The sequence below is a fragment of the Leptodactylus fuscus genome, chromosome 6 (genome assembly GCF_031893055.1).
Source record: "Leptodactylus fuscus isolate aLepFus1 chromosome 6, aLepFus1.hap2, whole genome shotgun sequence".
Classification (NCBI taxonomy): Eukaryota; Metazoa; Chordata; class Amphibia; order Anura; family Leptodactylidae; genus Leptodactylus; species Leptodactylus fuscus.
Window position 1 is genome coordinate 111402399 of NC_134270.1, and position 15109 is coordinate 111417507.

The window sequence follows — 15109 nt, forward strand, 5'->3', positions numbered from 1 at the left end:
ATCCCTCAAGGAACTTATCAGTAGGTGTAGTGAGCATTAGTATCCCAGACGTGACTGCACAGCGGATGGTGAAGAGTAAATATATAAGCTGTGTGGAGGACATTGCAAACACCAAATTCCCTACTATATCCCCAGTAGCTCCTATGATCAGGACGGGGGGGAATTGTCACTTCTGGTGTTTTTTCGCTCATAAGCTGTAAATCTGGGGTGTCCTCTAATATTCGCTCGCACAGCTCATACATTCCCTTCCTGCCACAGCCACTTGTGTTCTAATGATTTGGTGATTTTGGGGGGTTTTGTCTTCGCATCGCTAGATGCTATATTTTTCTTAATTTTCTGGTGATGTGGCCATATAAGGGCTTGATTTTTGCGGGATGAAATGTATTTTGTAATGACATCATTTTTGGGTAGCTAACTATTCTGCGGGTAGGTACAATTACCGATACCTCAATTACATTGTTTTTTATAATACTAATTCTGCAGAACAAAAACACATTTGGGGACATAAATCAATGATTTTTGTATCGCCATCTTCTGAGATGTGTAACGTTTTTATTTTTCGGTTTACAGAGTTGGTTGAGGCTTATATTTTGCGGGACAACCTGTACTTTTCATTTTTACTGCTTTGGGGGATGTATGACTTTTGATCACGTTTTACAGCATTTTTTTGTAAGGAAAAATGTGCAAAAACCTTTATTTTTGGCATTTTTTCCGTTTTCGTTGTCCCAACATTCACTGTGCAGGTTAAATATTGTTTCAGTTTTATTGTACAGTTTGTTACGGACACGGTGATACCAAGCATGTATTGTTTTTATTAATATTTTGGGTTTTTTAATATAATTAATTTAATATATGAAAAGGGAATTTTCGGGGCTTTATAACTAAATCAATTTTTTTTACACACTTTATTATTTTATTTTTTTTAAAAACTTTTTCTTTTTACATTTTTTATTTGTCCTATAAGGACACTAGAACCAGCGATCAGAGAATCTCTGGTTCTATACTGTAGACTCACAATACACATTTATTGCGAGTCTACAGAGGCAATCAGCCTATGCAGATGCAAATTCTAGCTGCTGGCAACCCCCGATCTCGCTGCGGGGGGTGCCGGGGGGGGGAAGGGGGTCGGGTAGGAAGATGACAGAACCCTTTGGATGCCACCGTCATGTTTGACAGCGGCATCCAAAGGGTTAAAAAAAACCCAATCAGAGCTCAGCTAAGATACAGCTAACACCGGCGCCTGATGCCGCCGGCAGATCATGTATCTGTGACAAACCCTTAAGATGCCGCAATCTCTATTTATCGCGGCATCTTTAGGGTTAAACAACGGGGTTCGGGGTAATCACCGTCCCCGCTGTTGTAGCGGGACCCTGGCTGTCAGTTATAGCTGGGCTCCCATGGTGATCGCACGGGCTCTGCTTCTGAGCCCGTGCGATCTCCCTCATGTACATGCACGTGGAGATGCAGTAAGTCACTACATTCTCCCACGTGCATGCACGTGAGATTGCATGAAGGGATTAAATTTTCATGAACAGTTTTGGGTCCACATGCTTGCAGCATATGGATCATTGTATGACTGACCAAGATGTACCAGGAGCCTCAGCCGTCAGCAGCGGACTGAGAGTTGGCTAGTAAGTGCTAATAGGGGGATTATCTTCGAGAGATGCAATCCACAAGATCCACAAGGGACATCTTGCTTTTGAAGAATAAGAACATCATGTTATTTTCCCTTGTTATTTTGTGCAAGACTGTAGTAATACAGTAATACTGTGTTCGTTTAGCATATTTTTGTATTTTCTGGTACATTATGTAGATTTTAATTCCTTCTGTAAAAATTAAAAATACTTTTTCTAGGACTGTATGTGAATGTATCGCAAATGCCATACAGTAACTGACCACAGTCACTGCAGATGAGGTCAAGCCCTTAATGCACATTATCCTCTGGAACACTTCCTGCAAGCATGGCTTTGGGTTCAATAACATAACTAATAGTAGATGGGTAATACTTCTCCCACACTCATTGTGTCAGTTTTTACTGAACTTCTAGCATTGCATTCATTAACCTAGTCAGAGTTTAATAATATTCTGTTATGCATGCAACTGTGGAGGCAGCGCTAAACTGTAATACAAAAAACATGTAGCTTATAGACAGTCATAAATTGTCTAATTTTCTTAAAGGGGTGTCCTTAACATAAGTGTTAGATTAGATATGTCCTAATACTCTGTCTCTTCGGGGTACCCACTGGTGTACAAAAGGGGGTGGTTTACAGTTAAAATCAGCTGCCTGCTGACCTCGGCCTTTGCTCCTCTGGGTAATGAGTTATAGAAAGTGGCGGTGCTTGTAGGAGAAAATATGAATAACATAAAGCTGAGGTCGGCAGAGAATTATAACATGGCTACTGATCTGCACCAATCCCCTGGAGCTCCGTTATGACACTGGCCAGACGTTGCAGCTCTGTTTCCTGTGTGCCATTCCAACACACATTTATATTAGCAGTGTCGCACTGGGGTGCCTATGGCCCACTAGTAAAATTCATTCCGGGGACCCACTATACAGCTACATGCAAATATTATCTGACAAAATTTCCTAAAATGTCGCCAATATAAAATAAATAATACTTTTTTTTTTTTTTTTTTTTCCAGTAGAAGCTTGCTGCCTAGCCCTTGCTTCTGGCTGTTTCTGTCCTAGAATCCTGTCACCCAGGCCCTCCTAGCTCTATCAGCAAGACTATGTGTCCACACAGCAGCACACCTCAGACAGCAGCAAGATTCTGGAAGATGACTGGTGATGGGGCCCCTGCAGTGTGATTGAGAAGGGCCAAGGGAGGAAGAATAGTGGTTGACCTGACTCTTCACCTAGATGTTATCTTAGCTGTCTAACGTGTATACAGTATATAAAAATAAGATGGGCAGTTTCTTAAATAATCTATGCCGCAGAACCAGAAGACTTGAAAAGGTCCTTAAACAATGTACAACAGCAGATCTTGAGGGACCTCATTGACTATAATAAGGGGGGAATTAACTTTTTACATACATCGCCAGACAACAAAAATCACCTAGCAAGCCTTTTTCCATGCAATATATCTGCCGAACTCTGTGCTGGAGACTTCTCACAGATGTGAACATAGCTTTACTATTAATTTCAGGCTGAGAGACCAGAAAATAGCAAAATGTATTAAAGTAGTTTTTCTTAGAATTTATTCTTTAACTAAAATCAAGTCCATTTTAAAGTGATTGTGTAGGACTTCAAAAACTGCTCTCTACTTCTCAGGAAGTGACAGCATGTCCATGTTGCAGATCATTCTTATCTATTTTAATGAACATGATGTCAGTTTCTGAGAGGAAGAGAGCAGCCATGTTTCTGAGTCCTCCACAACCCCTTTAAGACTGGCTGACAAGTGTAATATCACTATGGGCAAACAACACTTATCTCATATGGAACCATGAAGCTAATGTGAGTTCGGACTTGCATTCTGTGAAACACTGTGGCTATTACTATTGGGGTCACTATAACTGTCTCCTTTATGGGGACAAGTACCCCGGACACTTACTTTGAAAGCTTGATTTCAATCTGCTGTCGTATTTTCTGCCTCTCTTCATCCGTTCTTCGGGGAAAGATGTTCCTGTCCTCCAACTCCTGCTTGCTGGGCCGATTTCTTAGTTTGACTGCCAGCAGCTCCTTCTTGTATTTTCTAGGCAAAGTTCCTGAAATTAATGAAGAAAAAATTACTTCTGAGATTTACCTGTAGTCCTATGGAAAAAAGCAAGCAAGACAAAAAAAAAATCAAGCTGCATTGTATTAAATAACCAACTCAGGCCTGCTACCTATAGAAGCTTATGCTCACATTGCTATTGTACTTTCCATTGTTTTGATCTATCAGGGATCAACCTAAAGGAAAAAATAACTGATACAGGCTAAGGCCCCACATAGGGGATGCAACAAAAATGCGTCACGTTTTTTCCTGCAGGACTTTTGGCAGAAAGTCTGCAGAGGTTTCCTCTGATGGGTCAGAACAATAGAGAGTACATTGGCAGTGTGAATGTAAACTTAATGTGTTAAAAATGTAGTCTGATCGTGCAACTATATGTTACTCCACTCTCTGTGTCCCTATTTTTGGAAAAGGGGTTATCCATTTTCTATCCTCAATATAGATAACCAATATTTGATCTACGGAGATATGACAGCTGGAACCCTGCAGATCAGCTATTCTAGACAGCACAACTATGGGTAATCCTTACATGTAGCTGAGTTGCGCACTTGCTGTGCAATGTGACTTGGGAAGCTTTAGGTACTGCAGTGCTGTCCCATAGACTAGCTATAACAGCCGCTACTCTTTGTATGCCGTGTGAGTACCTTAAACCAGCTGCTCTGCGGGAGCCCTGGCTGTCAGACCCCACAGATCTAATATTGATGGGCTATTCTAAGGATAGACTATCAGTATTAGAAAGTGGATAACCCCTTTAACCTACAGACAGAGAAAGGACAGATGGATGAGAACAGAACATGACTGCAGATTTTGTTTGTAACCTGCTTTTCTGCAGACACAAAGGTTTGTCAGATTGTAGCAGCCAGTGGCGTAACTACTGGGGTAGCAGGGGTAGCGGCTGCCATGGGGCCCGGGACATTAGGGGCCCGTTGACAGCCGCTACCCCTGCGTTTTTTTTCTTGTCTTAATAGGCCGTTACGGGCCTTATTTACTTACCGATCCTGCCAGAGGCCGTAAGTGACGCCACGGGTCCCAAAAGCACTATTATTATACTCGAGGGTCTTTTCCCTGAGTATAATGATCCCTGAGTATAATGATTGGAAAGGTAAAGAAACATAATAAACGTGTTACTTACCTTTCCACGCTCCTGGCAGGCTTCCACGTAGTAGAAGCCGCATGCTACTGCGCATGCGCCCACGTCATTAATCATCAATGTCAGTTCGCGAGTAAGACGGGACCCGAGGACATCGCAGGAAGAGGAGGCGTGGCTGAAGAAGACAGCGGACCCTGAATGCCCGCCCATTCTGTTTTAGGGTTTTATTTTAAAACGGGGGGGGTAGTTTATATAACATTTACGGTGCCTGAATAGCCTTTTTAAAGGCTATGCACGTATATGTGGGGCTCTATCAGCATGATTTTGCTGATAGAGCCCCTTTAATTATCAATTTCGTACCATTTGCGTATACAGCTTCTACCAGTGGCGTAACTAGGAGTGGCGGGGCCCCGTGGTAAACTGTTGACATGCCCCCCCCCCCTTTCCTGACGGACACCGAAGACCTCGACTGACTGACGCCCCGCCGCATTCCTGTACGCTCTATTATGCCCCATAGTGGCCCCTGCACACAGTATTATGCCCCATAGTGGCCCCTGGACACCGTATTATGCCCCATAGTGGCCCCTGCACACAGTATTATGCCCCATGGTGGCATGGTGGTAGTTTAATATAACATTTACGGTGCCTGAATAGCCTTTTTAAAGGCTATTCACGCATATGTGGGGCTCTATCAGCATGATTTTGCTGATAGAGCCCCTTTAAAATGATTTGCAAATTGTTTAGTTTTTCATTTTATAGATGTTGGAGTAATAAGAAAAAGAAAGATTGAAAAAGTATAAATACCCTTTCATGTGAACACTACAATGGTTTTTAGATCACTGGGGTTTATGATCACTGTTATGTATTAAGGTTATGGAAATAGCGGAGGATGATTATCCATAGAGTATAGAGACATACAAAGCCAGAAATCCCTGCTGGCAGACGTGGAACCCCCATTTATCAAACAAATATATCATATCCTCAGTTACACCCCTAACTACATGCCCACCATAGACGCTGGGTGCATAGTGCTATGGGACCTGCGCTTGGGAAGGACATAAATTTGCATGGCCTGCCTGCTTACCAGCAGGTACTTCTAAGCACCACTAGGGGGAGCTCACTGTATAACAATTTATACAACTACCAAGCCATACCATGTGAGAAGTAAAAATCCATGTGCAGTTAACACCCCCTAGTGGTGGCAGCAGACAATAACGATACAACAACAAAAACCGAGCTTATCTAAACAGATAGATCATAAAACTAATCAGACCAGAATTATGAACAGAAAGGGGAGAGATTTATTAACACTGGCATCTTAGTAATTCAGGTCCACTGACCCCCTTAATGTTCCCTCACACATACCTCCCAACTTTTGAAGAACCAAAAGAGGGACAAAATGTGCGGCGCAAATTTAGCCCCGCCCACTTTTGTGTTGACTCCTCCCACTCGTTAATTTTTCATGTGCCCGCACACAGTATAATCCTCCTACAGTCACCCATAAATTATATGTCCCCCCTCTATCTCTTCCCCAGTTTCATATACACCCTTCATCTGCCCCCAGTTTCATGTCCCCCTTCCATCTCTGCCCCCAGATTCATGTCCCCACATCTCTGCCCCCAGTTTCATGTCCCCTCCATCTCTGCCCCAAGATTCATGTCCCTCCATCTCTGCCCCTAGATTCATGTCCCCTCCATCTTTGCCCCCAGATTCATGTCCCTCCATCGCTGCCCCCAGATTCATGTCCCCCATCTCTGCCCCCAGATTCATGTCCCCCAGATTCATGTCCCCTCCATCTCTGCCCCAGTGTCATGCCGTCCTCTCCATCTCTGCCCTCAGTGTCATGCCGTCCCCTCCTTCATCTGCCCCAGTGTCATGCCGTCCTCTCCTTCATCTGCCCCCAGTGTCATGCTGTCCTCTCCATCTCTGCCCCCAGTGTCATGCCGTCCTCTCCTTCATCTGCCCCCAGATTCACGTTCCACCTCCACATTAAACTTACCTTCACCTCCGTTCCCTCGCCGCTCTCTGCGCGCCTCTCTCGCTGACACATGCGGCTGAAGGAAGGAGCTGACACAGGTCAGCTCCTTGCTTCGCCGCTGCGTGTCTCTCTCGCTGACACATATGTGTCAGCTCCTTCCTTCAGCAGCATGTGTCAGCGAGAGAGGCGCGCAGCGGCGAAGCGAGAAGCTGACCTGTGTCAGCTCCTTGCTTCAGCCGCATACGTGTTCAACTCAGTTGAAATCGGGACATACCTCCCGCCAACCGGGACCGCGGGACATGTCACCCAAATCGTGACTGTCCCGCGGAAATCGGGACGGTTGGGAGGTATGCTCACAGTATGATGCCGCCTTAGTTCTCCACACACACACCACATAATGCCACTTTGGTGTCCTCCACATTGTATAATATTACTGCCACCACACAGTATAATGCTCCCATTGTGCTCCAAACAGTTTAATGCCACATTTGTGAAACCCACATAGTATATTGCTCCTTCATGCCCCAACACAGTGTAGTACCCCATTCATGCCCCAGCACAGAGTAAATGCCCCAGAGTTCTCCCACACAGTACATTGCCCACATAGTGCCTTGCTCCTGCATAATGACTGTTGTCAATATTGCAATGATATATTACTACAGTAACAGAAGCAGGGATCAATCAGCAATTGTCCTTGCTGCCTACACAGCAGCGTAGCCACGCTTGTGCCCCGACCACTGTCATTATGTAGGAACAAGGGTCCAGGTACCTGGCAACTCAGCTTTGTACCATTATTTGAGTATCGGTGGTGTATACTCAGAAACAAGGCCAATGCTGTATATCTTTTGGCCACAAGATGTCGCTGTTACATTAACGTTAGTAGACAAGTGATGTAAACTGCTTAAACTGATGTGGAGTAATCAGGGCCGCCATCAGGAATTTTGGGGCCCCATACAGCCTAAGTGTCTGCCCCCCCCCCCCCGCCGCCGCCATTTTAAAACTACTTTATTTTGCGACATACCAATTCTGTATTACACTTCCCTTTATTTAGCAGCATTACAAGGCTTAATCAGATTCTATTTGCAGGTAAAATCTGCTACGTGTGAAAACGCCTATAGAGAGCCAACACCATCTATAAGAGCCCTCCTAATAAATCCTCAAGGCTTTTTCACATTGCGTTTTTGGTCTCCCTTGCCGGGATACGTTGGTAACCAGTCAGAATCAGCTGTCAACTTATCTCTGCACGAAGAACTGGCCATTAAAAAAAAAGGGGGGCCTGCAGTTCTCCGTGCAGGGATAAGTGGGGAGCTGATTGTGACTGGTTACCAACGTATCCCGGCAAGAGAGGTCAAAAACACAATGTGAACACTCCTTTAAAGTGAAAGTCCCATCCCCAAACAGGCTGCTATGCTAGTAGCATATCAGCCTACATCATTATTAATACAAAGCACACATACCTTTGGAGGTATTTTGTGCTTTGTAGTTCTCCAGCTAAAAACTTATATATTATATATTATTGCCCCAGTTCCCTCTCCGCAGTGCCGCACACCCGATGCCCCAACAATCCCCCCCCCCGTCCACCTTCTAACATCTTTCCATTGCCCCCTGTACGTACCTATAAATGATGTACCTATAAATGACCCACTTGCCGGCTTCAATACGGGTAGTACTGCGCCTGTGCGAGGAGCTGGAGCTCGGCGCTGCTCACTGGGCACAATGACTGCTGCGGGCGCCAGGGGGCCGGCACATGGTGGCGGGCCAAACCCAGGCCCCCCCCCCCCCATTTTTCAATTTGGCCGGGCCCCTGACGCCAGTAGCAGTAATATTGGCCTATCGTTGGCCATGGGAGTAATGTATTACAGATTATATTATTATATAGTGTTTTGGCCATGGTGGCAGAAAAAAATCTGCAGTGGAAATGCTCTGATTTCAAAAACTGGTGTGTTTTTGTATATTGCAGTATGTCAATTATAGTCATGCACAGTCTGTCACACCGGTGGTTGCCATATAGGTATAATAGAGACAGAAAGCCCACAGAGAAAAAGTCCCCAGACTTTCTGTGAAAAACGCTGTAAAAAAAACCCCACATGATTCTTTTCCACCACGGTCTTTTCCACATCCTTTTTCATCTGTGGCTCACTACACTACACTAAGGCTGGGTTGCAGAAACACAGCTTTTTTGTAGTGGCCACAGCTGTAGACATCTGTCCCTGGCCCAGCGGCTCTCAGGTTTGGTTCACATCTGCACACGTTTCTGTTCTGGAGGTCCGCTTGGGGAACCCCCGCCCCCCCCACAAATGGAAACCTAGTCCACATAAAAAAGCTGTTATCTTAGGAAACCCATGGCCCCCATAGACTATAATGGTATTTGCGTGGTTTCCGTTCGATTTCCGCTCAAAAAGGGCAGAAAATGCTAAGAGAAAAGCAGTGGCGTATAGAGTGGCAAGCGCTGATGTGAACCGAGCATCAGATTGGGGGATATCTGTGATCAATGACGCATTTTGTAGAGCTAATGATTGAGTTGAGCCATCAAGCTACATTGAATTGCATTTAATTTATTTACATACACTGTCATGTAAGAGTTAAATGTCAGTAACTCTACAAAAAGTCTCTGTGTGCACAAGCCTTTAAGGTAAATTGAGACCATCGGGAGGTTTCTCATATAACTTGTATTTTAATTCCTTGTTATAGATTTTTGCTTGCTGCAAGTGAATGGAAACACATGGGGGTTTTGGTCCGGATTTTGAATCAGCCGCGGGATCAGCCTCAAGAAAGGGCATGTTGCTTCTTTTTTTCGCGAGCAAGAACAAACCGCGAGGTGGGGTTTTTTTTGCCGCATTTTTACAGGGATTTCATACAAAAAAACCTGTGTGAACTTATCCTTATTGTGGCAGACAGAGGCTTGGATCTGCGCAGAGCTCTGTCTTGTATCAAGTACATCTTCATACCGGCTTATGGAAGTAAACAATGCATATTTCTATCAACTAACAGCAAGCAAAGATCTTGAAGACAGAGTAATTGCTATCACTGTTTGAAATGTAGTAAATGTTTAGCCATTTGGTATTTTTGCAGTGACCAGTATCTTCTTTAGGGCACTTATCTGTACAAGTGGTCAGACATATAACATTCTTATGTGTATTGGAGGCATTACCATCAAACTCAATGGTTAGTACTGGGGTCATGGGTCAAATCAGACTGGGGTATTATATGCATGACCCAAGACTTGCTACATCTCCCTGTATGCACCACAGCAAAGTATACCCTGAACAGCATCAGCATGGGGTTACATGAAGAAGTGAAGTCATGCAACCTAAGTGCTATCCGGAACATGTGGATGTAACTTTGGATATGACTGGAGTACAAAACTTTTTCAGATATGAATGTACAGGAGGCCATTCTGATGTCTCACCAGAGATAACTGAGTTGTTGAGTTCGTCCTCGTCCTCATATAACAGCACATCGTCTTTATGGCTGGAATCCCTGATCAAGTTTTCTTTGTTTTCCTCGGCTTCCTTCACAGAGCCACATTTATTCTCGGAATCGCTGTCATTGGTGACCCCTTCTCTGCCCTTATCTAGACTAGAGGGGCGCGATGTTCGGAAATCTACCCTCTTCTTTGGAGAAGATTTGACTTCTCGGCCTTGAAAGCTGGAAAATAAGGTAATAAGTGAGGCTCAGCTGTTTTATATTCACAGTCTGCTTTTTATTAGTTCTTTAAAGTAACTCTCCAGCAAAAAGTATAGGCTGTGTTATGTCTGGTGCAAGGTCTAAGGGTGTAGGACATGAAACAGGGTTATGAAACTGCTATGACCTATGACTTCAAATTAGATTTATGGTCTAATAAGACACTGACACAGTTTGACATCCACCTCTTGCTACTATCATTGCTCTATGCTTTACACTGCAGCTCTTCTTTTTATGCTTGCTGGAATGATTTCCATTGCAGCAAGTATAGAATGAGTATAAATTACAAACAGTATGTACAAGGCAAATTACCGTGTGCGTGGAATACCCCATTAAAACAATCGCCTACTAGTCACTAGTGCACAGGTATCTACATGGAACATTTCAAGGTAAGTCCTCCAATGAGAAGCTGTAGAACACATGGTTTTATGTACACTGTGCTGTCTGTAGGATTTTATAGGGCCACTGCAATCAACAAGACTGCTCAACAATAAAAGCTCGGGACTAATAACGTGGACTATCCCTTTTCAGTGTTCAGTGTCTTCCTTGGCCGCACCTACCTGTCTTGGCGATGTTTTGTGGCAAGGGCCCTGTGGAGCTCCTCAATGACTCGGCTAGGGGGTAAAGGCATATGCATGGCAGGCAGATGAGGAGATCCAGTTGGGGTGGGGTTTTTCACAACTTGACTGCTACTTTCTGGGGGTTTCTGGCTGGATGGCTGGAAGAGATTGCTGTGTCCTGAGATATGGGAGCAGCCAACAGGTGTGGAGTTCTTCATGATGCTGGAGGGAGGGGAGGTGATTTCTTCCAATTCTATGCAAAAGGAAATACGAATATTAGGTAGTGGATTGGTTACTGAGGTATCACCTAAATTAAAATATACGTATATATACGAATTCAGCGCACTGTCGGCTTTTTAGGAGTATATAAAACCGCATGTGCCCCAAGTGGTGAAAGGTCCTCTTTAAAGGGATTCTACCATTAAACTACTTTTTTTTCTAATTACCACGTCGGAATAGCCTTACGAAAGGCTATTCGTCTCCTACCTTTAGATGTGGTCTCCGCCGCGCTGTTCTGTAGAAATACCGGTTTTAATCGGTATGCAAATGAACTCTCCACAGCAATGAGGGCGGGCCCCAGCGCTGAAAGGCCGATGAGCGCATCCCCATTGCTGCCCGAGAGCTCTTTCCTGCGCCGCCTCCTTCTTCTGCAGCAACTCCCCCTCTTCTGGCTTCTCTTGCTCTTGTAGTTCGATACAGGAGCATAGAGAGGCCACCCCAAAATGGCCGCTGGCTCCTGTATTGAACTGCAAGAGCGGCTACCCAAAAATGGCCGGCGGCCATTTTGGGGTGGCCTCTCTATGCTCCTGTATAGAACTACAAGAGCAAGAGAAGCCAGAAGAGGCGGAGTTGCTGCAGAAGAAGGAGGCGGCGCAGGAAAGAGCTCTGGGGAGCAATGGGGACGCGCTCATCGGTGTTTCAGCGCTGGGGCCTGCCCTCATTGCTGCGGAGAGCTCATTTGCATACCGGTTAAAACCGGTATTTCTACGGAACGGCGCGGCGGAGACCACGTCTAAAGGTAGGAGACGAATAGCCTTTCTTAAGGCTATTCCGACGTGCTCATTAGAAAAAAAGGTAGTTTAATGGTAGAATCCCTTTAAAGAACACTTTTACCCACCTCCACCAACTGCAGTTCTTAGCATTCCATTCCTGAGCCATCAGTGCTGTTAGTTTTGGTGCCTGACATGTTACTTAGGCTCTGTACAGTCGGGTGGGCAGTGTCAGGTGGGAGTAGGAAAGGGGGTGCGATTCTGAGCTCCAATCAGAGGCAGTCAGTGTCAGAGCTCAGAATCACACCCCTTGCCTGCTCATATCTGACACTGCACACCCGACTGTACAGAGTCCAATAAATAGCTTAAGAATTGGAGTTTTACTCAGTTATTTCTTAATTTCATCTGTGTCTGGAAAATCTGGGTGACCACCAATTTGATTGCCATTAGAACTCCAGTATCAACTACGGCTTAAGTTTCCCAAACTTATAAACTGCTAAAACATTTAGTAATGTTGTGTACGTTCTCCCTGTGTTTGCGTGGGTTTCCTCCGGGTACTCTGGTTTCGTCCCACACTCCAAAGACATACTGTGATAGGGAATGTAGATTGTGAACCCTATATGGGACAGTGATTGACAATATCTGTAAAGCGCTGCGGAATATGATGGCGCTATACAAATAGGCAGAATAAATAATTACACTCACTGCTCCGTTATGACTGCGTCCCCGCGGCGTCTTCCGGCTCTGAATTCACTCTGCCAGGCATCGGGCCTGGGCAGAGCCGACTGCGCATATCCACACTACAAGCGGGCATGCGCAGTCTGCTCTGCCCAGGCCCGATGCCTGGCAGAATGAATCTAGAGCCGGAAGACGCCGTGGGGAAGCTGCACGGAGAAGACTTCTAAAGGTAGGAGAAGAACCAGTGTTGATTGGCCGACTGTATAGCATTCGGCCAATCAATGCTGGTTCTGCATCAAACTTTTCCATTCGAATAGCGAGTGGTACTCGATCGAGTACGAGTATTTCGAATACCGTAGTACTCGATCGAATACCTACTCGATCGACTACTACTCACTCATCTCTATTCATTCTGTTACTTCTAGAGGATAAAACTCTGACATTGGTCATGTGATCTACAGTCCATGGTCATGTGATTTACGGTCCATGGTCATGTGATGAGCACACAGGTGCACAGCTGATTACCAGGCAGGTGTCTGATTACTGTGCTGTGACTATAACGAGCTGTGCACCTGTGTGCTCATCACATGACCATGGACCGTAAATCACATGACCAGGGTCAGAGTTTTATCCTCTAGAAGTAACAGAATGAATGACAACAAGCCGAAATCTAGGAAACCGAGAGGAATTGATACAGAAAGTATATTGGAAAATTGTATATCTTTTTATTGTACATTTGTTTGTCAATATTGGTCTGAAAGTGGCCATCCCCTCTAAGTTTTCTAAACAATTAAAATTTAAATGGTTTACAAGTATAAATAATTCAAAATTTTACATAGTTTTAAAAATTTGCTCTATCCATCTTGGCAGTGACATTATTTTTTCTTGCTTGGTTGCTAATTGATATGATCATGAATGTAGGAACCTTCTGTGTTCTGGGACACCAGCCATGATTTCCCTATTGTGGATCAAAGTGTCATGTACCTGGCAAACATTGGTTCACCCATGAAGATGCCTTTGGCTGTGGCATTGGAAGTAGTGGAGGACTGCTGATGAGAGTTGTACTTCTTTCTGGCGGAGGGGATTCTAGAGATTCGGTGAGCAGTAAGGCTTGTAAAGTTTTTTCCACCGAGTCTTTCAGATCTTCCTCCAAGATCATCTGAGCTTTACCTGAAGTCAAAGATACAAAAACTATCAAAAAAAGAAAATGCTGGATCTCAACCATCTAACTGCAGCAACAGCTTTTACAACCTCCATAATCCTGATTTACTCTCTTTATATCATTTATGTTAAGGGGTAGAGGTTCCCCTACAGATAAGCTGATCATGTTATCCCACTGTTGTGTGAGGCAACAAAAATATGAACTGTTCAATTTTTCTTTAACACTCCCACAGGAGAAATGAGGTATTACATTGAAATCATTTGATGCAAGAGTAATACATGGATATACTACAGAGCGAGAGATGCTCATTGTAGACACTATTACTAATAGAGGGTCCAGAAAATTAAAAAAGATTTAGTAGTCTTGTTTTGTCGAGTTGTCAAAAAATTATTTTCAGCGATTTGCTATGGGAAAGAAGGGTGTCAACTATTATGGAACCTATATTTCTTGAATGTCAGATACTGAAACTTTTACTTTATTTTCTGTTAGGGAGACTAGGAAAGCATTTGACAATCCAGGTATCCTCCAGTTCTCCCAGAACTAAATATTAGCAAAAATCGATGTCTAAAGGATTTCTAGTTGTGTCCAAATCAGGATACCTTCTTGATCTTCCTGTGTGTCTGTATGCTGGTCCTCGTCCAGAGAGCTGACATTCACTGTTGCAGACGTTTCTGGAAGTGTTTCTTCAGTAGGAGGTGATTGGCTTAGAGGAGTTGGTGAGTCTCCAGGGGACTCACTTGTGGCATCTTCTACTGAGCAGTCTTTAGGATCAAGGTCTGAAAAATCAGTTTGTTTCAGTCATGAATAAGCATCAAAAGTGTTCATTGACAGCAGAAAAAAACAGTATAGAAATAGTAGGTGTCAGCCTTCATGGGTCACAAACCCAGCAAATGAGTACACCTTGCAGCATATCTATCTGTTTCAGTGGTGTATGGGGATGAAGGTTTGGGCTATGCTCTCATGTCTACAAACCTTCATCTTCTGGATTGCTTATCCGTGGTTCTCCAAAAACTGAGATTTTGGAGCTTTTTTTAGTGGAAGCTTTATCACAAAAGATCTCACAATGGAACCCACCTCTTGGTTCTGCTTTATGTTACCTCATTCAAAGAGCATCATGACCCTCATGCTTAATTTCCTAATTGGTTATAGAAACTGATGGATGTGACTGGTTCCAATTTTACATGGACATAAAAGCAGCCACAAGGGCTTACTATATATTGTAAAGTTGTTGTCCGCCCTAGACATGTTTTTAGGATGG

General features: G+C 44.2%; 1 protein-coding gene across 2 annotated transcripts in view; it reads right to left on the reverse strand.

Annotated features, from left to right (window-relative positions):
• PHACTR3 (phosphatase and actin regulator 3) overlaps positions 1–15109 on the reverse strand; it is a 120922-nt gene that overhangs the window by 73680 nt on the left and 32133 nt on the right. Inside the window, exons 4-8 of one of the 2 annotated variants that reach the window (XM_075277014.1) lie at positions 14451–14627; positions 13674–13859; positions 11023–11275; positions 10188–10426; positions 3552–3705 (exon numbers count right to left, since the gene is read on the reverse strand). In XM_075277014.1, the coding sequence (XP_075133115.1) occupies positions 3552–3705; positions 10188–10426; positions 11023–11275; positions 13674–13859; positions 14451–14627 (1009 nt within the window). The remainder of the gene's footprint in view (positions 1–3551; positions 3706–10187; positions 10427–11022; positions 11276–13673; positions 13860–14450; positions 14628–15109) is intronic. The other variant, XM_075277015.1, reaches the window with a different exon arrangement.